The following is a 26,212-nucleotide window of genomic DNA, read 5'->3' on the forward strand; positions in this document are numbered from 1 at the left end:
GGAAAACTATTGCATAAATGAATTCCTCGCCATAGAAAAACCTTTGAAGGGCTGCATTATCTATGTTTTGGAGGTTTCTGGATAGACAATCACAAATACATATATATTACACTTCATACGTACTAATTAGCTCATTATGCTAATTACAGTGGCGTAACAGGCGGGATTTCAACGGGAAAATAAAAGAAAAACGGGAAAAGGAAAAAAAGGAGGGAAAAGAAACGGAAAGGGGAAAAGGGAAAAGTGAAAAGAAAACGAAGAAAACCTTTTTTTTAGTGGAAAAGGAAGGAAAGTGGGAAAATGAACGAAAGAAAAACATTTGAGAAAGAACAAATCATTCCGAAATAGGCCTATATGTCATGCAATAGCAAGGTGGGAAATAAATTAAAAGATGACAAAATGGCAAATTATAGCGGGAAACGAAAGTAGAATGTAATTAGTCAAAAGCTAAATTGGAAAACAAAGAAAAGGGACAATAAAAACAAAATAATAACACGACCGGGCTGCCGATGATTGAAATTAAAAAGCGGGAAGAAAGATGTACTGCAAACAACATGGTGCTGTATAAGCTTGCTAAATTTTATGCAAATAAGCTACCGGGGCTTTGCCCCAGACCCCACGCAGTATGGGCTCTTCACTTATAACTTTCAAATGGCTCTATAACGCCACCCGTTCAATCACTGACATGAGGGGAGGGGGGGTCTTGGTTCCACACCCAAGAGGAAATAAAAGAAATAATAGGAGACAACGTATAATTAAATTAATGGAAACAATGAAATGTGTTATTTGCTGAATATAATGGAAAAATCTATCACATAATTTGAATTTAATTTCAATAGGCATTTTTTTTCCAGCTCGCTTTGCACACTGGCAACTTTTTACAAATTTTTCCCACATTGCTATGTTTTGCCCCCTCAAAATATTTGGTTCATTACGTAACTAGGTTGAATAAATGTGTTGTGTAAAAGCTATATTCTGTATATGCCCGCGATTTGATTAAAATAGCGGCAATCTGCGAGGTTTAAATGGCTTTGATATCAAGAAGTTCCGGGGGCTCCGCCCCGGACCCCAACCGCACAGCACTGCGTATAGAAGGGTTGAGCCATGGCCCCAAAAACTTCTACAAACAAGAACAAAAATTAAAAAAGGAGGAAAGATAAGCAAAGGAAAAGTGTAGAATATGATTTTATTTACTGAATATAATGTAAAAAAAAATAGATCAAAGTTAGATTCTCATGAAAAGGTGATATTTTCTCGCTCGCTTCGCTGGCTCGGGACTTATATAAAGCAGCTTTTTAGCACATGGGCTATACTGTGCCCCTCGTTTTTTTATTTCTTTATTTTTTACTCTTCACGCGAAGTATATACTGCCGCAAAGAATCCTGTTCACGTACAGACCACAACAAAGGGAATCTAAAGAGAGAATTCAAGAGTGAAATATATTATTCTCTGGATATAATGTCAAAATCTATCACAAAAATGGACTTTTGTATCAAAAAGGTCAAAAATTTTATCTGGCCTTCTCAAAAAAGTCGCCTCATTACGCCTGTTGATGATATGACCGGGAAATTTTTGGCTCTTGCCCCCCCCCCCCCCCCCTGGCCAACGACCCCTGTTACGCCGCTGGCTAATTAGGATGATTGCATTACTTGAAAATAGCAAATATTGCAATGAATGAATTCTTCATGACAGGAACCCTGGAAAATTGTATTATCTATGTTTTCTGTCTTTCTGGTGTAATAGTAGTAGCATACATATTGCATATATGCTATACTATGCTAATAAGGCTCATTAACCAGAATGATCATGGTGGCAACCACGCTGAATTTACTTCAATGCCCATCTAGAACACGAATCAACCAAAAAAAAACACCCTTGTACTTTTCAACTTTTTCCATGCAGTTCTTGTACATGGCCTATGAGACCGTCAGTGCTTGACTATATTGTGAAATGAAGGTCAAGTTCGGCATCTATCACTTATATATTAAAAAGCAATCACCTATAGGGTCAGCATATATATATGTTCTCTCTGTATTGTCCATTATTATCATTATTATTATTAGTAGTAGTAGTAGTATAGTAGTAGTAGTATCATCATTTTTATTATAACATTAATATTGTTGTTATCACTTAGTATTATCATTGATGCTAACATGTTGTTGTTGTTGATGTTATTATTATAATAATTATTAAGAGACCTTGTCCTTTTTTAAAGACTGGCCCTATATTCAAATAGCTGGGATTTGTACATTTATCTTCCATTGTGCTATTCATTTATTAAGAGGTTTCCTTCAAGTTTTGCGCCGAAAGGTCATTAGGCTATTATGAGAATTGCATTTTAACAATCATGAAGGCTTGGTTAAATATTAACATGATTAATCAATCTGTTCACTAACCGATCATTTGGACCAAAGAAGTTCAAAGGTTCTTTCGGATCCCAAATAAAAAAAATCGTTATCAAACCACATGTTTATCGGAATGTTTATAAATAAAAGCTGGTCAACTCGAAAATAGGGGCAAAAAAGCGATGCAAGGGGGGGGGGCATGTCCACTCGAAGAAAAAGTGGATATGCTGAATAACAAGAATATGTTGAAAAGTTCATCGAAATTAGAAAAATAAATTAAGAAAGGTAGTTATCTTCTCAAGTTTCGTATATTTTGCCAGAAAACAGTATTATAAATGCAGAACTTATATACATACCACGGGGCCACGCCCAGGTCAATTAATTTACTGGACAAACCCCGCCCACTTTTTGTCGAGTTAGCTGCGTTCTATTCCTGTCTTAACTGTTACTATTTCGGGATTTGTTACTTGCAGAATTGTGGTAAGAATTTGTATATGGTTGTAGTTTTGCTGAAATGATAATACACGTCATTTTTTTACTTGGCACTGATAGTTTGGTAAGGTATGGAATTTCATGTTATCAAAATCCGTCACGCAGCAACCGGCACCATGACATGCACATTAACGTCAGAGTCGGAGAGTCCAGCCCATCCACCACCCCTGCCATTCCGGTGGAGAACCGACCTCGCTTTGGGTTAGCGCCGCGCCTTGTCGGCAGCATGTTGTTATCGGACTCGGAGATCTGAGTCTGAGATGAGAAGTGAGAGCAAGAAATCTTAGAACAAAAGCTTCACTCTGTATTTTGGTTGGGATGATAGTAAAATGTCAGAAATTGCTAGATAAATCCCCAGAAACGACGGTTATTCCTGTCTAGAAATTTCTGAGCCCCGCCAGCTCGATCCTCGTCATCTCAAATCTCAATCTCATGCCCATGGCCATGGCCCGGGCCATGGCCGTTTATGATTTATCCCATTCCTGAACCCTGGCCTGGTCCCTGTCTGTTCGTCGTCCTTTCCTTTATGCGTCTTATGAATAAATGTACGTCCTGAATCCAGCTATGGTCAGATGGTAGTACTATTAGACAGCTGGCAGCCGTCTGTTTCGAGGAGTTTAAAAAAAAAAATATTTCTCGTACACAGACGGCTCGCGGCCGTGCAGCCGCCATTAGGGGGTTAACAATGCAAAATCCCCCAGACAGGGCTCATCGATTTTTTTTTTTTTTCATAAATATATGTAAAAAGAGCTGGACCAAAAATAGGATTAATATTCCATTTTGGCCTGAAATGCACCAAAACGGGAAAAAATTTAAAACTTAAAAGGAAAAAACAGTAGGCCTAACTTCGGCTGTCGTGCAACTCCCATTCCCTGGTTTATCCGAATTTAATACATGAACATATGGCCATTGAGTCCCTATACAGATCGAGTTAGAACTTCGGTCTCTCAATTGGTTGTTCCGCTGAACTCAGCTCCGTTGGCTTCCACTCACCAATTAATTAGAGTCTATGGTAGTATGGATTTTGGTTTGGGCAGTATTGGGCTAGTAGATCTAGACTAGACACCCTACCCTTTCTTTTTTAATTTTTACTTTTTAGGCTTTTTTCAAACTTTTCTCACCTCATAATCTACATGAATTACCATCGTTTCTGGGGATTATTTAACGATTTCTGTATTAGTGAGAGGAGCCAACATAGTTCAGCAGAACAACCAATGTACAGAGACTAGAGCTTAAAATTTTGGGGCAAATTTTAAACTAGAAATAATAAAAGTATAGACCAAAAGCTTCTGTCTCTGACTATTGTTTGACAAAGGGGAGGCTGCGGAGCCAGAAGTAAGTCTCAGCAGAGCATATCCCTCCCCAATATAGACTGATTTTAGGCCTGAAAAAGGTTTCTTAAAGATAGTGAATCAAATAAGGCACTGAGCTTTCTTTTGGCAGGGTATGTACTATGTTAAATAAGCATTTTGCCCCGGCCCCCCCCCCTTGAAGATGGATGAGTTGTGGCCTGTGGGACCGCTTTAATGATGTACAATATTTCTTCATCCTCGTTAAATGCTAACTCTGAACATGGCAATATGCAGCTCCCCCCCCCCCCCCAGCAATTTTGAAATATTCACCAAAAGTGTGCACGAAATCCTACAATTGCACTTAAGAAGATGCAAAAGCGCTATCAGGACATGCTTCACTCCCAATGCTTACAGGCTCTTAAAAATTGGATGTACACGTCTTGCCCCCCCCCCCCCCTCCCTCTAGAAAAAATTTTCCTCTTGCCTCTGAATAACAAAAGCTTCTTGATTGCAATCTTTTGCTTAGAGATACAAACCAATCTTAAGGCGTGACTGAACATGGGGGAAGAAGAGACATACCGCCCTGGCCCAGGAGGAGTGGGTTCCATCATCGAGCTCACCAAAGAGATCAAAGGAGATCCAGACAATGCTCTGTTGTACGCCCAACGTTCAGAATGCTTCAGGATCATCCAGCAGCATTACCACGCAGTCAGGGATGCAGATAAGGTCATTGACCTAAGGCCAGACTGGTACAAGGTAACACTGGGTGGTGTCAAGGAATGATGATAACGATAGACATACGGTCGATGATTTCACTGGCCAATTTGCAAGTGAAGCTGTGAAATTATGTGAATAATATTTATGGTTAAAATATGACAATGATGCTTTAGGCCATGATGGATGTGGTGGTGGAAGTGATTTTGGTGATTAGTGGTGATTGTGATGGCCTCGTGGTGGTATTGGTGAGGCTGATTACATGTATGTCAATGATGGTTGTGATAGCGATGATGAGGATGTTGCTAATGATGGGAGGGATAGTGTTGTGGGAAGTGATGTCAGTGTCGGTGATGATGATGGTAGTGAGGATATTGGTTGAAGCATTGTTGAAGTGGTCGTGATGATGATAATGGTGGTGGTAATGGTGGTGGTGGTGGCGATGCATACAATGATGGTGGTGGTGGGTGATAATAGTTTAATGATTATTATGATGGTAACGGTGGTCTGTTTCTTGATAGTGATGATGGTGGTTGTGGTGATGAAACATGGTGATGATGATGGTTATGATAACTGTGGTAGTAGTGGTTGTGGTGTTGATGATTATGACGATGCTAATAATTGATGATGGCGGTGATTGACATGAAGTTTATTCTTCTACATAGTGATAATATCAGATAAATATTAATGAAATCTATGTCTAAAGCTCATGTTTCTATTTGTATGTTCCCCAGGGTTATTACTACAAAGGGTTAGCCGAGTTTGGTGCAGAACACTATAGAGCAGCGGTAGAATCATTTGAGGTAAGCATATCACATTCACACACACACACACACCAAATTTGAAATTCCAGCTGGTATATTACACACTAACACTGTTTAAAAAGAATTTAAAGTCACTGCAAAGGATGGCCCATGGGAAGTTAAACAGATTGTCATTTCAGGGGAGCATTTCCCCCTGATTTTGATTGGTAGAGAAGCCCAGTTTCTATGGTAAATGTCAAGATAAAACAGGAATTCTTGGATAAAATGTTTGACAAGACATTTCATGAAACATATATTGAATGCTTTTCTGATGAAGCCTACAGGACTAAGCTTGATATCAGTAACGAATACTAGAATTACATATAAGCTCTAAGCCAACCAAGAGAATGAAAGCTGTTATTTATAGTTTTACATTGTAACTTGCAATTAATAACAAACAAGTTTTATGTATTAACCCTATATAGGCCGGGGTATTTTTGGAGTTCATATGGCCGGGGATGGGCCTCCCAGGCCCCCCTTGAGATCTCGGCCGTCGATCGTGCGATCGCGCCGAAAATTGGCACGCGGGTTGTCTGGGACATGATCTACAAAATTACATAGTAATTTATTTCATACGAATCGCTATTAAATGATTATACTAATTTATGCGTAATTAGTATGCGAAATCATACTTTTTCCTCTAACTCCCTAAATAAAGCTCCAAATGTTCTAATTTTAGGTATAGAAACTCTTTGTGGTGTTATTAGCAAGTGTACATGAACAAAATTGTGATATCAAATCATTTTCTTATGTATTGTTTTTTGCAATTTTTTATGTATTTCTTTGTTTTTTGACCTTTTATTTTTCATTGTTTTTTTAAATGAAAATTTTTAGGACTCTTCTGAGATCATAAAAAGCATAAAATAAATACATTTAGACCAGCAAAACTAAAAATAATCATACATTTATGATTTTTGGTTGAAAACACAATTTGCATTGACTTTGTACACAAAATTACGATTTTGAGCAATTTTTGGTCTGACATGCACTTACATAATGTTGCGTAATTTCGGAACCACGTACCCGGGTGACGCAAAATTGGTCTCAAAAGTTGCGCAAGACTTAAAAGTAAAAAGTCAGCGAGCGGCGCGGTCAAAAAATTCGCGCGGCAAAAATATTGCTTGAATCATTGAGGGGGGGCGGCCTCGGAGGCCCCCCCCCCCCCGGCCTAGATAGGGTTAAACATTGTCCTGGTCGGTGTTTCATAAAGCTGTTCCTAAGTAAGAGCGACTTTAAGAACGACTGGTGATCCTTATTTGTGGAAAATGGTATGAAGCAAAATGTTCGTTGGCAATGGTTAAGTGTGTTAGAAAGGTTCACCAGTCGTTCTTAAAGTCGCTCTTATCTTACTAACAGCTTTATGAAACGTCCCCCAGGTATTACAGTTTGAAGGTTAATCAATTAAGTTTTGTCTGAATGAAAAGAGATGATTTACCATTAGCAAGTTACATGTAAGTGAAGAGCTGAGGTTTGCATGTTATTAATCATTATTATCATTGCATTTATCACACGTTATTGTCATCTTTCTCATCTTCCTTGTAATATATTCACAGAATGGGTTACAGCATGAACCAGATGAAGCTTTGTTAAAAGCATTAAAGCAAGCAAACAGAGCAATATTTTCTAATAGAATGAGTAAGTTTTTCTCTGTGTAAGATGAAAGTTTCCTAGTATATTGTTTTAGTAGAGATTCAATTTTAGATATTTTAATGGGCAATCATTTTGTTAAAATTAAATTCTAATTTAGAAAAAAAATTATGCAAAGTGAGCACTGCACAACACATTTCTTCATATAGTAATCAGTGTAATAACCAAGAAGGAGAAGAAAGAGGGGGAGGAGAAGAAGGAGGTGGTGGCAAAGAAGAAGGGAAAGAAGAAGAAAGCAAAGGAGAAGAAAAGGCAAAGAAGAAAAAGAAGAAGACAAGAAGAAGGAGGGGGGCATTCTGTAATAGAAAATTTATCTAGGCAGATAATTCTTCAGAAATTCTCAGCTCATTTGTATGCTCAAAGTGACAAGTGTTATAATGCCTTCTGAATGAACAAATTTTTCTCATTTGATATGCTTAGATATTGTAAGTGAGAAAATGTAATGCATATTCAGAACTTTATATCTTTACTTTAATTTCATTTGTTTTGACCCTTTCTTGTGTCAGCAAATAGAGGCAGAGTTATTAAAGGTTTCTTCTTTGGATGTTTAGTTGGTGCTCTTGCTGTAGCTGCTAATGACTTTCTGCTTCCAAATCCAATAGTAAAGGTGAGGTAAATTGAGTCTTCATCAACCAGAATTATCATTTTCAGTGTTCTTATTTTGCTCTTATTGAAATGTATAGCGATCTTGAATTAATTTTAACAGTACATACCAATGCAGTGAATGTGCTGGTGTATATGTGCTGGCATCAGTTTCAAACAATTTTCATAAATATAAGGATCCTTGTTACGAAAGAGAAGGAAGTTCTGGAAATAAAATTGTATCACTTTCATACAACTGGGCAATTTGATGTTTTGATAGTTTTCATCTTGCCTGAACAAAGTTCGGCAGAGACCTAGTGATCTTTTTTCTCCCTGTTAGTCTGTAAATACAATAATGTGTTTTTTCAACTTGCTCTCATTTATTCATTTCTTCATCAATTTTGATCATACTTTCAAATGATCCTTGGGCAATACAACATGTGTGTTGTTAAGGATGATGGGGTCAAATGTCATATAGGGGTCAAAAGGTCATATTGCATATTTTATTGATCACAAAATCAATCTTTTTCAATGACTGCTCAGTCTGCTAGCATGTTTCTTTGTTGGGCTTTTTTTTTTGCTCATGAAGCCGACACTTCCAGCTTTGATGGCATGCAATTTTGCATTTCATATTGAATGGGTTCAATTCAATAGGAATAACATTGACTGCAACTCCAAAAATTTATTTTCTAATATATATATATCATTTTTTTCTCCTCCAGAATGTATTCCTGAAATTTATACTGTTTTCTGCATGGGGTTATGCCGGGACAGAACTTGCCAAGAAGTATATCACTATGCTAGAAAATGACAGAAACCAAAGATTGATAGCTCCTGATGATTTATTTCCATTTAGTAAGTTATGAAAGATATCTACCTACATTTGTATGCATATGATGAAAAACGTGTTGAACTTGAATTGAAGGAAGGCAAGGTCAATTTAAATGAATGGTTAGCACATGTACCTGTAATGTTTATCTTAGTGAACTTCTAACATTAAGATGACCCTTCATTGTACTTCATGTGAGACAATGCTCCTTATACCTCATAATGTTAAACTGGTATTTTTTTGCACTTTATGTTTCTTCCAGCGGTAATGAAAACACAAGACAAAGTAACTTGCACATATTGTTTAGTTAAGGTTACATATGACAAAAACTCTAGTCACATTGGATATAAAGATTTACATGGATTAGAGAACAGAGTTTTGAATTAGGCAAATACAGTTTGTAACATAATTTTCTTTTTCATCATGAGACTTCTTTAGGGTATACTCACCATTAGACTTTCACCAAGCCATATACATGTATGTAACCTTAACTAAAAACTCTAGTTACATTGAATATAAAGATTTACATGGCTTAGAGATCATATTTTCTAATTGAATCTGTTATACAATAGTTTGTCAAGACTCTGTTGGTCAACATTCCATTAACATTTTTATATTATATTTAATTTCAGAATAGTATGAAATTCTTTGCATAGTCTGTATAATAATGTTCTTTTGAGTATACATGATGTAATGCTTTTCTGGAAATTGTGCAATGTAGATTGACAAATTATCAATATCATAAATGTAACCTATGTATAGTGCACTTTGCACTGTATGGTAATGTTGTCTTTAGTATAATGCTTTTCTAGAGATTGTGCAATTTAGATCGACACATTGATATTACTTTATTATCATAAATGTAACCTACACAATGTATGTATATAGTGCCAAATGCACAGTCTGGATTGGAAAAGGTATGTGTGTGGGGATAAATGGAATTAACAGGAAAGTATTGCATGAATTTCAATAGGTTGTGCATCTGTACGTGATTTTCTAAATGTGCGTATGCTGAATAATACCAACAAATATTCATGTACACCAGTGGCGGATCCAGGGGGAGGGGGCTTATCCGGCCCGTGCCCCCCCCCCCCCCTTTTGAAAGTGAAGACCTTTTTTTTTGCTTGTCAAATTTTTCGCAGACGAAATGACCCAACAATTTTAGGTAGAAACCTTTTTCTTTTGTTGGCGTGTCAAAATTTTCATTGGGAAAATGTGCCCCCCCCCCCTTTGAGAAATCCTGGATCCGCCCCTGATTTACACTATCCAGTTAGGTAATCAATGCTTGTGATGAACATCAGTGAACATTGATCCCATGTAAAACTGCTGCCTGTAAGTAAGTCCTATCATATCTCTGTTAGTTCTTATTCTCTTGATTTCATTCTCATTTATCAGCATCTGACACCGAACCATCGTCAAAGAGAAAACCCAAATCGGTAAGCACTGGAACAAGTATGGACCCATCAACAGAAGATAAATCCACGGTTAGGACAAGACGTGGTAGACCGCAAGACAAGACATCATGATACATGTTCTCGTGTGATAGTCATATGTAAGGATATTTTATGCAAACCAGTGGTTTTCTGTGGAAGGGGAATTATTCTTTGATGTTTAGAATTGTTAAGAGAAGCCAAAAAGAGAAAATTCCATTCCAATTTCATCAATGGAGAATATGAAAATTTAGAATTTTAGCTGTTAGAAATAAGCAAGTACACAAATGGAATTCATTGCTGTCTGAACAAAACTAATTTGTTAACTTATATATTGTTTTACTAGAAATTTTAAATAAAATATGAGGAAAATAAATTATTAATAAATGTTGACAAAAAATAACAGTTGAAGACACCCTGTATCAGTTGACTTGATAAAATTCGCAATTAAAGTGAAATTTGTAGAAAGGTGATTGGGGAGTTGTGCAACTCTAACGTTGCATAAGTGTTGGTTGCATTGCCAATGGGCTGATGTCCACATCATTAGTGATGTCAACATTCAAAGGCTCATAACCTTTTTTTTTGTTCATTTTTTCTCAAATTTTCATTGATTTGTTTCTTTGATTTTTCTGTTTTCACACAAGCTAACTTGTTCCCAGGGTTTCATTCTCCTTTAATCTTGTCTTTCAAATAATTTTACTATCAAAAGAGACCAAAGTCGATTTGAATGATTTTCCTCTTTGCACTTGTAAAAAAAGTAGGTGTAAGCATTTCCAGGAAATGATGTTGAATTGTAAAATGACTTTATACCGAGGTTATACCGAGGTTGTTTTACCTGACTGCTAAGAAAGCACTTGATCCCCACCTTGGAAAATCTGAATATGATCAAAAGTGAACCAACCTTTAATTGTGTTGGGGACTTTAGACTGTTTCTTCATTGTACCACGGCTTAATGAATAAAAATCCAATTCAATCCAAGTCCGTTTTCCACGCTACAGGCAGGGGTATTATGTGCTCGCCCCATCGACACTCTTTTAAAAAAATTTCTGACTCACTTGGTATATTAATTCTGTACGTAAATTCTTGCAATCATTATTGTTGCATGAAAAGTTTTGTATGGCAAACTAGATATACGTGTATGAATTCTCAGAATTTGTGTCTGTTTTGACCTGTCTGTATAATAGTAATTTGTATAATTTATCGTTCCAAGTGGGACCAGGGGATACATTGTCATTAGAATACGGTAGAACCATGCATAAACATGAGATTTCAAAGGAGACCCTAAATTATCCTTTGATCTCAGAATACCCTTAACAAGTATATTGTTCTGGTATGTTTTCCCTACCCTGAATAATCAATGCTCTCAATATTTTGTTTTCATTAAAGGGTGAAACACATACCCTTAACACATATTCAAGCTGTTTGAAAAGTGTACAATGTTTTTCAGGATTTTCATTTTTGCAATTTTTATACCTTTTGTGTATACATCTCAGAATACCCTTTACTGGTATATTTTCCCTATTGTTCTGGTATGTTTTCCTTACCCTGAATTATCAATGCTCTCTATATTTTGTTTTCATTAAAGGGTAAAATACATAGCCTTAACACACATTCAAGCTGTTTTAAAAGTGTACAATGTTTTTCAGGATTTTCCGTTTTTTTTTTCTATATTTTTTTTCTTTGTACACATATACCGGCCCTGCCGTGAAAAACATCCCTTTTTATTTGCTTTTGTGTATTATCATGGTGTCCAACTTGGCCCCCACTTTATTATAATACAAAAAGAGTCCATTATTATGTTCAAAATTCAGCTACAATTTTGTAGCTAACATGATATTAATGTCATTATAGACATTAAAAAAACACTTTACACAAATTATATGGAATAATGATAAAATCACTCTTTATTTGATAGAAATCATGCACAAGTATAACATTAGGGGAGTGTCTCATGAAAGGACTTGTCAGCTAGACGTTTTATCCGACAAGTCCTGTTTTATCCGACAGTTGCCATAGGAACTGTGCTTCTCAGCCAATGAAAATCTAGAAAAGTTGTCAGAGGAAATGTGATGATGAATTGCTGGTCTACCAACCTGTTGGTTGTGCCACATGTTATAATCAACGATATTCACAATAACTAAAGACCACAAAGTAATAATGTCTTTAGGAGCACATTGATTTATATCAAAATGATAACATGTATCTTTGATTGTCTTTCTTTTCAAGAGCATGATTATGAATCACGATTCTAAAGAAAAAAATATTTATATATTGTGATTACCAATTCGTGTTATGCCTCTGCTCACTAGGTGGGTTGCAGGAATGCATTGTGTTTTGGGGTTACCCTTTGTCCATTTCTCTTGATAATAAAAAATAAGTTAATTCCAACTGCACCATGATTTGTTTTGTACCCTTGTAGTCAGTTCCTTGGACACCAATTTCAGAGTTTTATGATGCACACCCCTTCAAAACATACCGTGCTCAAATAGGCCGACTAGCTAGAGGACCATTTAAACAAAAAATGAAATATGAAGCACATAGATTTAGTTACAGCATACTTGCACATATTTACACAGTATTAAAATAGTATTAGAGCTGCCAGTATAATTTATTTGTGATCATAAGGTATTTAAACACTTATAATCAAACAACTCCAACACAAACCCAATCATTCACCTAGCATTTAGTATGTAAAATGAGAGAGCATATGCTTTCTGTCAATCCTTATTGAATGGAACTAAGTTTTAACAATGACAAACTTGAAGGGTTTTACTCCGTCAGTGTTTTGGAGGGTGTTGAATGATCTGTTGGTGTTTTCATAATCTGTCAATACAGCGATCGCTGTATCCTCTAATGCTTTTGTCCAATAGAGCATGCCATTGAAGAATCTGATTTCTCTAAGGTTCATCATGTCACCAGCTATTTCCACTGCTTCATATATGTAGAAAGGTGATGTCACGTCCTTGTAAAAAATTTGGTCGAAGTCGCAGAAAAATATGCGTCGTGGATTTCCTGGGGAAACTTAAGAAAAAGCTTACATGGAAACTTTTTAATATTCAAAATGAAATGTTCAAATTATATAAGTTATAATTTACAAAATTAAAAGAATCTTTCAGTTTTCGGATCATTATGTACCATGAAAAATGCCTAATTCAGGATTAGGGCCTATTAGATTTTCTTAACAACAGCTCACAAAAATACAATTACTGTAACAGTAAAAAATAAAAAGTTATGTAACCCCAGCATAATTGATAGGGATATGATTGTGATATTCATTCAAAAATCCTGACTTTCTTTGAATATGGAGGGGCCTGGTCAAAATAAAAGATGTAAGTGGGCCCCTAAAAGTGAAAGGGAAAAGGTAAAGTTTGAAAGATTATAAGATGGAACTATTGTGGGCCTGTATAGTAGTTTGATGGTTCGGGTGTTGAAAATCCCCTTCAAAACCTTTTTGAACATTTGATTTGAAATATCTTAGATGATTTCCTTGACATCTAAGGATTTGGAACACATAAAAAATCTGACTTGAAATATTGAGTTTTTAATTGTCAAATCTCATGTTTACTGATTAATTCTTCAACATGCGTATATTGTAGGATTTTGTTAGATTCAATCAATCAATCGACCACGTACCTCCATGTTACGCAATTGCACTGTAAGCCTAACAAGTCCACCCCAACAAAAAGTTGATTTGAATATAAAAAGAGAAAAATCTAACAAGCATAACACTGAAAATTTCATCCAAATCGGATGTAAAATGAGAAATTTATGACGTTTAATTTCGTTGGTATGCAAATGAGGTAATGATGACGTCATCCACTCACTATGCCTTTTGTATTTTATTAAAATATTCAAACTTTCTCCTTGTTGTCATGTGAAACCAAGTTTTTCTTCCCTGAACATGTACAACTGCCATTAACATTTTATTGTTCAGTCTGTTGGTCCTTATTGTAAAATCTGTAAAAATTGAAAAATTGTATAATTCAAACAAAAAAAGAAAGAACTAGTGAGTGAGGGACATCATCGAATCCCGAATCTCACTGATTTGTGCATATAATTGTTTTGTGAAAAATAAGCGTATCTACAAAATGTCATAGCTTTTTTATTTTAAATCCGATTTTGATGAAATTTTTAGCGTTACGCTTGCATGATTTTTCTCTATTGATTCAAATCGACATTTTTTTCTGAGGTGGACTTGACCTTTAATATACAATAGATGCAGTATTGAATCTTAAATAGTGAAATAAAAAGTTTTGTCTAAATCATTCAAATTATTTATTTAAATACATACGGCTGAGATCAATACTTAGTCCAGTGATCTCGAGGAGGTCTGTGTTCTTGGTGTCGTTGTATATGGTTTGTATGAAACCGTCTTCTGGCATGAGACGTTTGCGTTGGATGTTTCCTTTCATTGACCAATACAGGAACCTGTGAAAATCAAGACTGTTTTGTACTGTTGGCAACATTCCGTCCACTATGCCAGAGCCTGTCCCCATGTATGTACCGGTAGATATGATTATACACTTGATCATGGGCGGCGCCATATGGGGTTTAATGGCCCTATGCATTTTGGAACCCATTAATTTCCATCTCACAAAAGCTATTGAAATCTCATGAATCCGCTGCGTCTAGCTACTTCCACAAAGTTCAACATTTTTTGGGGGGTAATAATCGCATTGATCACATTTAAACATAGCCTTACACAAGATGATTTCAAGAGGTAGAATATTTGGAGAACTTGTTCAGACAAGCCCAGCTTCTATTTCTTTCAAAATATTGATTTTATGTAAACAATTCACTCTATATTTGTTATGCTGACAATCTGTTTTATCTTGTTATGTTCTTTAAACTACCACGTATTAAGATTAATGATAAAATAAAATGAACTATCTAAACTGATTGAGGGAGAAGAGCCACCAAACTTCAAGGCCACAAAGACTTTTTTGCACATTAAATTGAAATGAAAAGTATCACACTTTACGTGGGTTTTCGCAAAAAAATTGAAGGGGAAAAGTACAAAATTGATTTTGACTACAATTTTATTTCTTCCACCCCCACCCCGCTGCGTGCGGCTTTGATTGTCTAAATATTTAAATCGCACAATCCATAAAAATATGTCGTGGTTAGTCATTTTGGTAGAAAAGGAAATATAATGGACCATTGGAAACGAATTATAAAGTTATATGCATCGTGGATATACCAAAATATATCACTCACCCTAGTTCGTCATCAACTTCTAAAGATCCTGGTTCATCAGACAACAACGCAAAATCCCCATGAAACCCAGTTTCCGCCGGACCAATGTATGTATATATTATTTTTGGAGGGTCTGTACTCGCCATGTAGAGATTGTGAGATTCCTCTGCTACAGCAAGTCCTCGTATTTCTGTTTCTAAACATAAAGAAATCAATGCATAAAGCTCTTAACAGTTGTTACTTTGATGGATTTGTCCCCAACCTTAAGTGCTTTTGTCTATTTATCGGCTTTTAATATACCCCCGCCGTCTTCTCAGGTGTCAAACTAGCCTAAAGAAATCAGTGGCGCAACAGGCGGGGGAGGGCAGGTGAAAGGGAAAGAAATTCCTAGTCTAAAAATTAAGCTTTGATTTTTTTTCTGTTTTCATTAAAAAATAATATTTTCTTAGGATGGACTTCCCCTTACACTACATCCACATCATGCACTGGCGGTTCCACATAGAATATATATGCCAGCATTCTTATGCAAGTGAGGATCCTTCCCCCCCCCCCTCCTTCTTTTTTGCTTATTAAGTTTTGTTCTGGAACGAAATGTCCTCCTTTAGTAGTTACGCCTTTTCGTGTTTTTTTTTTGCTTGTCATATTTTTCCTGTACAAAAATGTCCCCCCCCCCTCCTTTGAAATCTTGGATCCGCCCATACATGTAGGCATATACTTTTTACCGTTCTGTTCTGTGCCCTTTTCGTAAAAACTATAAGTCGTCATCATGTTGGCGCCATTCTCGTCAGCACAATAGATGCGAGTCTTCGTGTATGTCCAGCAGATTCTACTCCCTGCGGAGTAGTATGTGATATATCCATCCGGTTCCCTTGTTGCATTGATAGACATGAAGCGTAACTTACTATCCGTCAGATCCGTTACGAATATCTCTTTCCTATCGATATCTGTAACAAAGATCTTTACATTCGATGCTGAAAAAAAAGGGAGAGAAACAATTGGCTTGCTCCGGTGATTATAGATATTGCCATGATTACAGTTTGTTGCTAAGCCGCTGTGAAAGAACAATTTAAACATGTTAAATGAAAATGTGATGGATTAAATCGAAGAACTATACCAAAAAAGAAATCCATAGGGCCTATTGGTTTGGGTTATAAACACATCGGGTAAGCGGATGTTTAAATCGTATTCATTAAAATTAATGACAAGATTACCAGAAGTTGTTTTAATCAGTAGCATAACACGCGGGGAGACATTATACATAAAATAAAAATAAAAAAAGGGGGGCAAAACTGAGGGCAACTTTATATACATAATATCAAATGAAAGAGTAAATAAATCGTCAAACCAACATCCTGCAACTGAAACTAAGCAAATCACTCAATTTAGAGACCGGACATAATTTTTGTCTGTCTAAAAGTAATTCAAAGATGGTGCATTTCTGATGTCTTTAGATAAATTGTTCCACTTTTTCGGACCTATAAGAACACGTCTTGTGTCTTGGCAAAATGTATTAATGAACAGTTTTTGCTTATCACGAAAGCGAAATTTTGAAATGTCATAACTTTCTTATTTTACATCCAATTTTGATGAAATTTTCATTCATTGTTATGCTTGTTTGATTTTCCTCTATTTGATATTAATCAACATTTTCTGTGGTGGACTTGACCTTTAAGATAAAATACAACAGTGGCAATTGTGTTATGAAGTTGGTACAGGATAGTCCTGTCCTCGCTTTCACACGTCAGTGGTCTGTAACATGTCATGGACTATTTAATTTCATCAATGCCAGTATACTCTTCCATAAAGCAGATCAATTAGCCTGATGAGTTGTTCTATTACAGTAATATAAGTATTATCTCATCATCAGTTGATCAATTTCGCCGTCAACTACTGAAACGGATCTAATTTAAATTGGTTTTGTAAAATTATGGTATCCTTTCGTGTGCAGAGCAAACCACTCGGTGATTAAACAACTCCATAGAAAATAGTAACTTTTTCGGAATTTGGATGACGACCAGTAAAAGCAGGGACATTTCAATTGGTTTTGTGAGTTATGGGAGGGAATCAAATAATTTGGAGAAATAATAAACGGCACCAAAATAAAGCTATCACGTCAAAGGGAGAACCAGAATTGATTGGGAAGAAAACACAAAGAATTGGAAGTGGTTAAAACGGCAATACTACCAGTATAATATGGTCAAAGATAAAGAGCTTCATGAAATTATGATATAATCAAACATCAGGAAATCATATAGGGAGAAGATATTCCGAATATAAAATAAAATAAAATGAAATAAAAATAAAATAGAATAAAGATAGATAGATAGACAGATAGATAGATGGAGATATATAATGATGATGACACTAATAATAGGGTACTTATAACGCGCATAATATTCGTGATCTATATGCGCTTTACAAACATGACAGATGAACCCTTATACATTACATCACAAGAAAGATGATAAACTGACGATTTGATAGAAAGGTGGTACTATGACCAGTGGCCATAATCATTGCGTTGTGCCCAGGGCAGCCACTAAAGGGGGGGGGGACCTGGATATGATAAAATTGCACTACCGCCGAGAATAATGGAGAAAACCAGAGAGAAAGAGGAATACATAAATCAAGGAAGGATAAAAAAGAAAGAAGATTAAAGTATCTGTGTAATTATACAAATAGGGATCGAGTTGGGAAAACGATAAATTTTCGCCTGTCAGAAAAATGATAAACTGTCGAGTCACTGCAGAGCTGTTCCAATTGCTTCGAGGACCTGTTGCACCATCCTTGTCGGTTAATGTGAAATTTTACTCTTTTATTCGTGATTGCAATTGGAAATTGTGACTTTGCGAGCTCTCTGCATCGAAAGTGAGGTACGCATCCTCATTTTCGTGAATTCCCCCCCCCCCCAAAAAAAAAAAAAATGCTTAGAATATCCCGGTTTTATGTCTAAATCGAAATAGAAAACTCTGCTCGTGCTTCACGCTCGGACCATTAATGAGATCCACATCTTCTTCAAAATTTACATTTCATTCTCAACGGTGCCTATCGTGATCCCTTTTGAGACAGTGATGTATCAAAAATTTCAAGTCGCGCTTTTCGCTCGCATTAATTGTCCATTGATATAGGCCTATAGGGACACAACTCCTTTATTTAAAAACAAAATTAAATTGTCTTGTTTTCATTATCGAACTATTAAAAAATTCAAATTCACGCTTTGCGGTGCATGAATAAGTTAACGACCTTTCCTATTCATGTTTACAAAAGTGCTTAATTAGAAAATCAATTTTTAGTTGGAATATCAGTATTTTTTAGCTTGCGCTTCGCGCATCCATTGTTAGATAGCTACATGTAACAGTTTTAGGTCTAAAAAAACAGCTCGCGCTTCGCGTTCACAATATAAGGCCTTTTTTTTAGTAAGATACATATCTTGTTTTTAAGGAACCACCATACTATAACTCATGGCCATTATCTTTATAAGGTTGGTCTATAGATATTATTAAGATATGAATATAGAGAGAATGAGATTAAGTTTTTCTTACAGATTGCTGTCGTTGTAATTTGTGTGCTGATGAATTCTGATAAAGACAATGTTGTTGCATCCTGTATTATATGACTACTCGTAGTAGGCCTATTGGTAAGGGTAGCAGATGTTGTAGTAGCTGACTCTGATTTAAATAAAAATGATAAAAAAATAGAACTATATCCTCGACAATGTAATAAAGAATTAGAGTACAAATACAATGCTTTAAAATTTCGTGAAGTCCACCTAATCTCAATATCAGAATATAGGACTAATAAAAGACTCAAGATTGTACCTTCTTCATTGAAAATTGGGAAACACAATTTTTCAAATAACTAAAATTGCTCCTATCACTTATAGGAAGTATGATAATGGAAATTAATGTATATTTACCAATTTCGCAGTTTTCTCCCATTGATCCTGGGGAACAAACACACCTGCGCCCGTCAATTGTTTCTTCACAATTTCCATTCGTACACGGTCTTTTGTAGCAATCTATAATATATATATATATATACACACAATAATAAAGAACTTGTTGGTATTGAGAATTTGCATTACTCGTAAAAATTATCGTTTGTTTCGCATTTGATGTCTTATTATTGCCAATACGTGGAAAACCAAGATGCTCGTATATATTGCAACATGCATGTTTTTATCAAGGATTTCATTCAAATAATTTACATAAATTCAAGGCCGTAAATTACGAAATAATTGCCCACAAGGCACACGCACATACACAATCTTGTACAAATTCAAAAGGAGGTAATCAAGGACGTGTTATCAGAGAAAAAAAAAATCATCACTCCATATTTTATCAAACAAGCGAGGACACTTTGACCGTACCATGCATGATAACAAGCAACTGCATAAAAGGGATGATTTAGGACCACTAGCATCCGTTTGAAATGGGCCCGCGTATACTGAGGACGTCCTCGCCGGTATAGGCAGGGGAGCGTTTCATCAACATCAGACAAGTTTTCAGATCTGACAACTTTCCTTGATTTTGATTGGCTGATCGAGAAGCAGTGTCCCTATGACAACTGTCGGATAAAACAGGACTTGTCAGATAAAACGTCCGACAAGGCCTTTCATGAAACGCTCCCCGGCCTGGTCTACACGTAAAAGGGGTGAAGGTGTATGTGTGTCTTTGTGAGTGAGGGTGTGTGTGTGAGGGTGGGTGGGTGTGTCAGTGTGTGAGGTGGAGGGGGAGAGGTAAAAGTGAGAAAGAGCAGTGTCTGCTAACCAGGTAATCGGCAAAGGAGATGCTGAACCGATAGGCCTAGATGGAATTGTGATACGAAGATGAGTTTGGGTAGAAGTTGTATTTTTGTCCCATCCAAATTTGTAATCGACTGACATGAAACTCCTCGTGGCAGGATGACCAAGCCTTCAGATGAACTCGGCGATTCTGATATTTCCCGTCGCGTCCTTTTCTCGATTTCTGAACCCAATCCTGCAATTAGGCCTAACCATTGAACAAGAATTCAATTAAGATTTTGATTTTTTGCAGAGGGTATTGGGCGACCCCCCCCCCCTCCCACACACTTCAAGCGTCCATGTGTAAATTGATGATGAATTTACAGTGGTTTATCATAATGAATCGGGGACACTAAAGATATATAGTGCTTTTGAGTTAAGATTTTCGCAAGTGAACATGCATTATCCCCGGAGATTTATTATATTGACACCTCTGCGGTGTTAACCGCGTAATCTCTATTGTTTTTTTTTCCATGAATAAATTATTTATGTTACAATGTTACCCGTAATGGTCTCAAAATAGGACCTAATATGCCCTAATTTTGTATAATGTATTAGAAAACAAAATATTTGGTAAATCGTTCCTCATTACCTGTCGAGAAGACAAGTGTGATGAATACTGGTATGATGCAAACATGCTGAGGAAATCGTTGAAGGTGCCAAATTCGCTGAAAGGTACAAAGTTTTAAAAAACATCACATAAACACTATTATCAAAATTTACGCCTCTCTATCTTTTTATTAAAATTCGTTTATCTCATGGCGTATTGATACCGCACCGGTATCACATCTAAACTAGACACGCCTCCCCCCCCCCCCCCCTCTTTTGCCCGGCTCACACTATGCGATTCGTTGCGATCAGATTTTCAAAGAAATCCTCATAACATTTAACATGAACTTTCCAACCAATAAAATCTTAGCGATCCGAGGTCAGAATACAGGGGCGGATCCAGCCTTCGCCAATAGGGGGGGGGGGGGCCGGAATTTTTTTCAGCAATATTTTCCCCGATCGGCCGCTCGAAGATGATTTTTGCCGGGATTTTTGGTTGCTTTGAAGGGGTAGTCCTAATAGTCACTTCTTAGCTTTATTCTTATGAATAAACATAAATATATAATACCATAATCCTTATTTATACAATGCGAGCGCGAAGTGCGAGCTAACATTTTTTGGGAAATATGTTTTTTTTTTCTAAAATCTTGAACATTCTGGGCAATGTTTGTTATCCTGAAAAAGAGGTGTATGCAAATGAAAAATTACTACAAACGTGAAGCGCGAGCAGAATCGAACTGATGGAAAAGGTACTGTTAAAGACTGCTTGCAGTTAGCCATATGAAGACGCTACATATTTTAAAAATCAAATAATGCGAGCGCGAAGCGCCAGCTGAATTTTTTTTACAACTTTACCTAAGGAATGGAAATTCTAAGCACTTTTTGTAACTTAAAAAGAATAGGTATAACTAAACAATAATGATGCGAGCGCGAAGTGCGGGCGGAAAAATTCGAGATTTAAACCTACTGAACGAGACACTCTATTCAGGTTTTGTAAATCATGAAAAGGATGAGTAAGTGGGGATCTTCCTTACATTAATAATGCGAGCGCAGAGCGCGAGCAGAAATTTTTTAAATACGTTTTGAACTGATCGAAAATGTACCTGTTAAGGACTGCTTGCAATTAGCCATGAAGACGTTACATATTTCAACAATCAAATAATGCGAGCGCGAAGCGCGAGTTGAAATTTTTTGATTTTTCTACATAAAGAATGTAAAATTTTAATCAATTTTTGTAATCGTGAACAGGATTATAACTAAACAATTGATCCGAGCGCGAAGCGCGAGCGGAAAAAATCGAGATTTAGACCTTAAAACGGGACACTCTATTCATGATTTGTAAATCATGAAAAGAATGAGTAATAGGGGGTCTATCTACATTAATAATGCGAGCACAAATCGTGAGCGGAAAATGTTTGATATTGTGATCTGAAACTTTATAAAAACAATTTGTAAATCACACAAAATAATGAAAGTTCGATTTCCAGGGTGAAATATGTTTTGTATATTGACTTCCAAACTTGATATTTAAACTCCATATTGAACAAGATATGAAAACCACCTAAAAGGCAATGCGAGCGCGAAGCGCGAGCAAAAATTTTATACAGTGACATGAAAGATTCTTTTTATTTTCCAAGTCTTCCCCTCATCTTATTTTATTAACTCATCTTCCTCTTCTTCTTTTTTCTCCTATCTTTTCCCTCCTTTTCCCCTTTTTTTCTTTCTTTCCTTTTTTTCTTTTTCTTTTGCTCCGCCAATAGGGGGGCCCGGGCCCCTCGGGCCCCCCCTGGATCCGCATATGGAATAGTTGTAGGCTAGGACTACTGAATTCAAAATTAAATGTAGTTCGAGCCTCAATGTATGAATAAAAGCAAATTCAATTCCAAATCGTAATGAAGTCATCATCGGCTGTGACTTGAATCTGGATTACAGGACTTGTATTGCCGCAAAGCAATATTATGATTTCATTAATTGTTCCTAACATTATGCCAAACTTCAAATAAACTAATTTTTTTTAACTTTCATATTTAATGCAAAATGTGATTTATTAAAAAATAATGTCGTTTCGGATGGCACACCGAACCAAAAATCACACATCGTATACTGGCTTTTTTATATGTAAAAACATATAAAACTCTTAACTTTGCTGGTCCTGTATGAGACGAATCTCATTAAGTGTTTAACTATCAATGGAGTGATTTGGATACAAGGCCGAGATCGAGGGGCACGTTTTCTGAGAGAAAAAAAACAATTGCTAAGGAAAGAAAGAACAAAAATCGGCATCATTATGTTTAAAACATAACGCGTCGTACAACCAAAAGACATTTCAATTACTAGTACATTCGGTCATTACAATATTCAATTTTACACTTATTAAACGAATAAATTACCCATTTAATAAATTTAGTGAATGGTAACCATTCCAATTATCTTAAGTGTATATGAAATAAATTACAATGTAAAAAGACAAGTATCTCTAGGCCTACTCACCATTTTGATCGGTCAAACAGATCGAACATTTTCAGAAATGAAATCCTTTACAACTGTCCACCACCGTAAAACTGTATTGTGTCATAAAATATTCAGTAGACGAGTATTTAGCCTGCATAAATTGAAAATTGAAAATACATCATCACTTCTGAATACCCGATGTGAATATGCCTGTTCGAGGGTTATGTAGTAATCGCCCCCTTAGATCCAATCTTTGCAATTTTCGACGATATATTTTGTTTTCCATTTCATAAATTTTACTCCTTAAATGTATGACAAAGTCATTTAGTTATATGAAAACATTTTGGGACTATAGCTCGCGCAAAATCTGGCAGAGAGCACAGGCCTCCTGTACGTACTGAACCCCTCAAAATTGTTGCCTCATGCATTGCACCACTGATCTGGCTGACCAGACTGTGAGTTAAAATAATCTCATAGCACAATATAGTGTAATTATATGATTTCGTCTTGCCTAATGTTCCCGAAAGCATATTATATATGATCCAACCGGTGATCCAATGCGTATATTAAGGAAAATGTGTTTAATTGTATTAAAAACACAACGCTTGATCATATAATAAAAAATAATTATTTTGCTAAATGTTTAAGATGCATGCACAGGCAAAAAATACGTCACCGAACTCGTGTACACACACAGTTTCTTGCCACTCAATATAAAAGTGGAAAATATTCGATTTGCAGATACTGATGCACAGTAACCATTGGAGCGTCATCTGAGGACAAAGTTATTGGAAGAGAATTTGTGCGTTTAGGTAGAGATGTATATAGGCCTACTCTATTTGGCTCCCTGGATCCATAAAGAGTTAACAAATTAATTAGGGTAGGTATATTGCATCATTGTATATATTTTGATGAAGTTAGTAAACTGTAATTATCAATGTTATTAAAACCCGGTAAATAGCTCCACAGTCACACAATATCTTTCATAACGATCTGCCTCGATACACAGCAAGGTCATGATAGACAAATTCGTTGTCGTTTAGGTAATTGGATGAAACGGTCGATAAAGTTAAGCATGTTGAAAGTTGGCTTTTGACTTAATTATTTTTGTCGGCATAGTTACTTCAGTCAATCAAAAATACACTTTTATTATATTTAAAAAAAAAAACATATGGAATCATGGCCAAAGTCTGGCTTCTTCTTCTCCTCCTTCTTTTGTGAATCTTTATTTGACGACTATGATAATATTATAGAAAGCTGTGAGAAAGAAATTCGGGTACCCGAAAATATTCCAGAGTCAAATATACAACAAAAAAGGATTCAACCACACTTTATCAAGATTTTGAAAACACATTTGCTGTAAAAGGTCTTCGCACTTTGTGCATCTCAAGTTAGATCTATTTTTTACCAAAAAATTCAGAACTTCGAATTCTTTTAAAGAGAAAGAATCTTGCAGTCATTGCATGTTTTCACAGAAATATGGTTAAATGACTCGGTGAACGAAGAAATTAATATAGATGGATACAAAGTTATACAATGATAGATTATCAGGCTCTTCATGGGGTGGTGTATGTTTTTATGTCAGTCAGAAGTGATATTGCATTCAATATCATAGATGTTTTAAGTACAAGGTGATTCTGCATCACAGTGGATTAATTTGCTTCTACCAAGATCAAAACCAATCATAGCTGGCGTCATTTAGGCCTCCGAAAAACAAGCAGTTTATTGAGAAGATGTCAAGTATTCTCGATACATTAAAGAAAGATTACGAAATTATACTTTTAGATTGTTGAAAAAAAATATAGCGAAAAGGAATCATTCAATCTCCGTTAGTAGGCCTAGATCCATGCTTAAACTGTCTGATACTGATTGGTCAAATTTGACAAAATGCATTGACGTAAATAAGGCTTGGTCAGTTTTTCAAAATACTTTCATTTCAAATATGATAGCGCCACAAAACGGATAAGAATTAAACAGAGATAAGAAATTTGGATGACTATAAGATATTATTTCGATTATTTGATGAAGGAATGTGGCTTATGACGCGCTCTCTAAAAGATAAGAAATTAAGAAATATGGTTCAAAAAGAGGTTTAAAAGGTCAAATTAGAATAATTATGTAGGCCTTCCTACAAAACGAAATAGAAGAAAATAAAAAGGCCGCTAAAGGCTTTGGCATAATCTAGCTCATTTTCCCTCTCCTCACCCCCCCCCCCCCCTTCTTCTTCTCCATCGAGATCAGGGCCACATATAAAGAGTTATAGAACTACGAGTGATTCGATCAATCTCAACTTTATGGGGTCATCAACATTGAAATCTTAAGTTAAGTTTTTGAAAAGTCATCATAACTTAGAAAGTATGTGGACCTTGTACATGAAACTTAGACATAAGGCTAATAGTGTATAAGTAAAGATCCTGCCTGAGGTTCAGGTCACATTACCAAGTTCAAAGGTCACTTAGGGTCAATGAACTTTGGCTATGTTGGTGGACTTTGTGGAATTGTCGTCATAACTTTAAAATTGTATGGATCTAGTTCGTGAAACTAAACATATAAAAGAGCAATTAAGTATCCCTGAACACCCTGTGCGAGTTTCAGGTCACATGACCAAGTTCAAAGGTCATTTACTATATTAGGGTCAATGATAATATTGGGGGTATTTGTGGAATTGTCATCATAACTATTGAAACTTGGACATGAGATGTACCCCAGAATACACTGTTAGAAAAAAACAGAAGATTTTACAGAAGAAAAAAAAACAGATTTTACAGAAAGAAATAACCAAATCATTCTGTAAATTGTTATAACAGGAAAGATTTTCTACAATTTTACAGAACAGGTCTGTTTAAAAAAATGGAAAACAGTTTAATTACAATAAATTTGTAAGGTTACATACACCAAATACCAATTTTCTGTAATTTTACACAAATGCATGTAAGATGAAACAGTGCAGTAAGATAACAGGTGTTCTCGAGACTCTGCTGCAGGAATTTTTGTGCCTTTGTTTTTATACGTAGACATTTTCTAACAGTGTATCCAGCTAGTGCAAGTTTCAGGTCACATTATTAAGGTCAAAGGTCATTTAGGGTCAACGAACTTTGA

At 35.9% G+C, this 26,212-nt stretch overlaps 2 protein-coding genes across 3 annotated transcripts; one reads left to right on the plus strand and one right to left on the minus strand.

The window, feature by feature from the left end:
- The first annotated feature begins 2,431 nt into the window (after window positions 1-2,431).
- Window positions 2,432-12,533, plus strand: LOC129260396 (uncharacterized). Of its 2 annotated transcripts, none has more exons than XM_064100030.1 (7): window positions 2,432-2,630; window positions 4,656-4,885; window positions 5,578-5,646; window positions 7,200-7,281; window positions 7,800-7,900; window positions 8,598-8,730; window positions 10,100-12,533. In XM_064100030.1, exons 2-7 carry the CDS (start codon window positions 4,688-4,690, stop codon window positions 10,228-10,230), a joined length of 714 nt encoding a protein of 237 aa, XP_063956100.1. In that variant the 5' UTR covers window positions 2,432-2,630; window positions 4,656-4,687; the 3' UTR covers window positions 10,231-12,533. The 2 variants fall into 2 exon arrangements, with proteins under 2 accessions (XP_063956100.1, XP_054754355.2); XM_054898380.2 differs by having other exon boundaries at window positions 2,605-2,825.
- LOC129260395 (uncharacterized) lies at window positions 12,017-23,885 on the minus strand. The gene is made up of 10 exons (XM_054898379.2): window positions 23,807-23,885; window positions 23,153-23,223; window positions 20,706-20,781; window positions 20,100-20,321; window positions 19,247-19,348; window positions 18,873-18,998; window positions 16,053-16,301; window positions 15,352-15,526; window positions 14,426-14,562; window positions 12,017-13,146 (listed from the first exon to the last, which is right to left on the minus strand). Exons 2-10 carry the CDS (start codon window positions 23,153-23,155, stop codon window positions 12,872-12,874), a joined length of 1,365 nt encoding a protein of 454 aa, XP_054754354.2. The 5' UTR covers window positions 23,156-23,223; window positions 23,807-23,885; the 3' UTR covers window positions 12,017-12,871.
- Between the last annotated feature and the right edge of the window lie 2,327 nt (window positions 23,886-26,212).

The sequence above is a fragment of the Lytechinus pictus genome, chromosome 5 (genome assembly GCF_037042905.1).
Source record: "Lytechinus pictus isolate F3 Inbred chromosome 5, Lp3.0, whole genome shotgun sequence".
Lineage (NCBI taxonomy): Eukaryota > Metazoa > Echinodermata > Echinoidea > Temnopleuroida > Toxopneustidae > Lytechinus > Lytechinus pictus.

Excerpts from the sequence above, each read along its gene's own strand:
- LOC129260396 (XM_064100030.1), top strand. The coding sequence starts at position 4,688 with ATGGGGGAAGAAGAGACATACCGCCCTGGCCCAGGAGGAGTGGGTTCC. Across the intron at positions 7,282-7,799 it reads AATATTTTCTAATAGAATGA|CAAATAGAGGCAGAGTTATT; the intron begins GTAAGTTTTTCT and ends TTCTTGTGTCAG. Across the intron at positions 7,901-8,597 it reads TTCCAAATCCAATAGTAAAG|AATGTATTCCTGAAATTTAT; the intron begins GTGAGGTAAATT and ends TTTCTCCTCCAG.
- LOC129260395 (XM_054898379.2), bottom strand. Across the intron at positions 19,349-20,099 it reads TCTCCTTTGCCGATTACCTG|ATTGCTACAAAAGACCGTGT; the intron begins GTTAGCAGACAC and ends TATATATTATAG. Across the intron at positions 16,302-18,872 it reads AATTACAACGACAGCAATCT|CATCGAATGTAAAGATCTTT; the intron begins GTAAGAAAAACT and ends CTTTTTTTTCAG.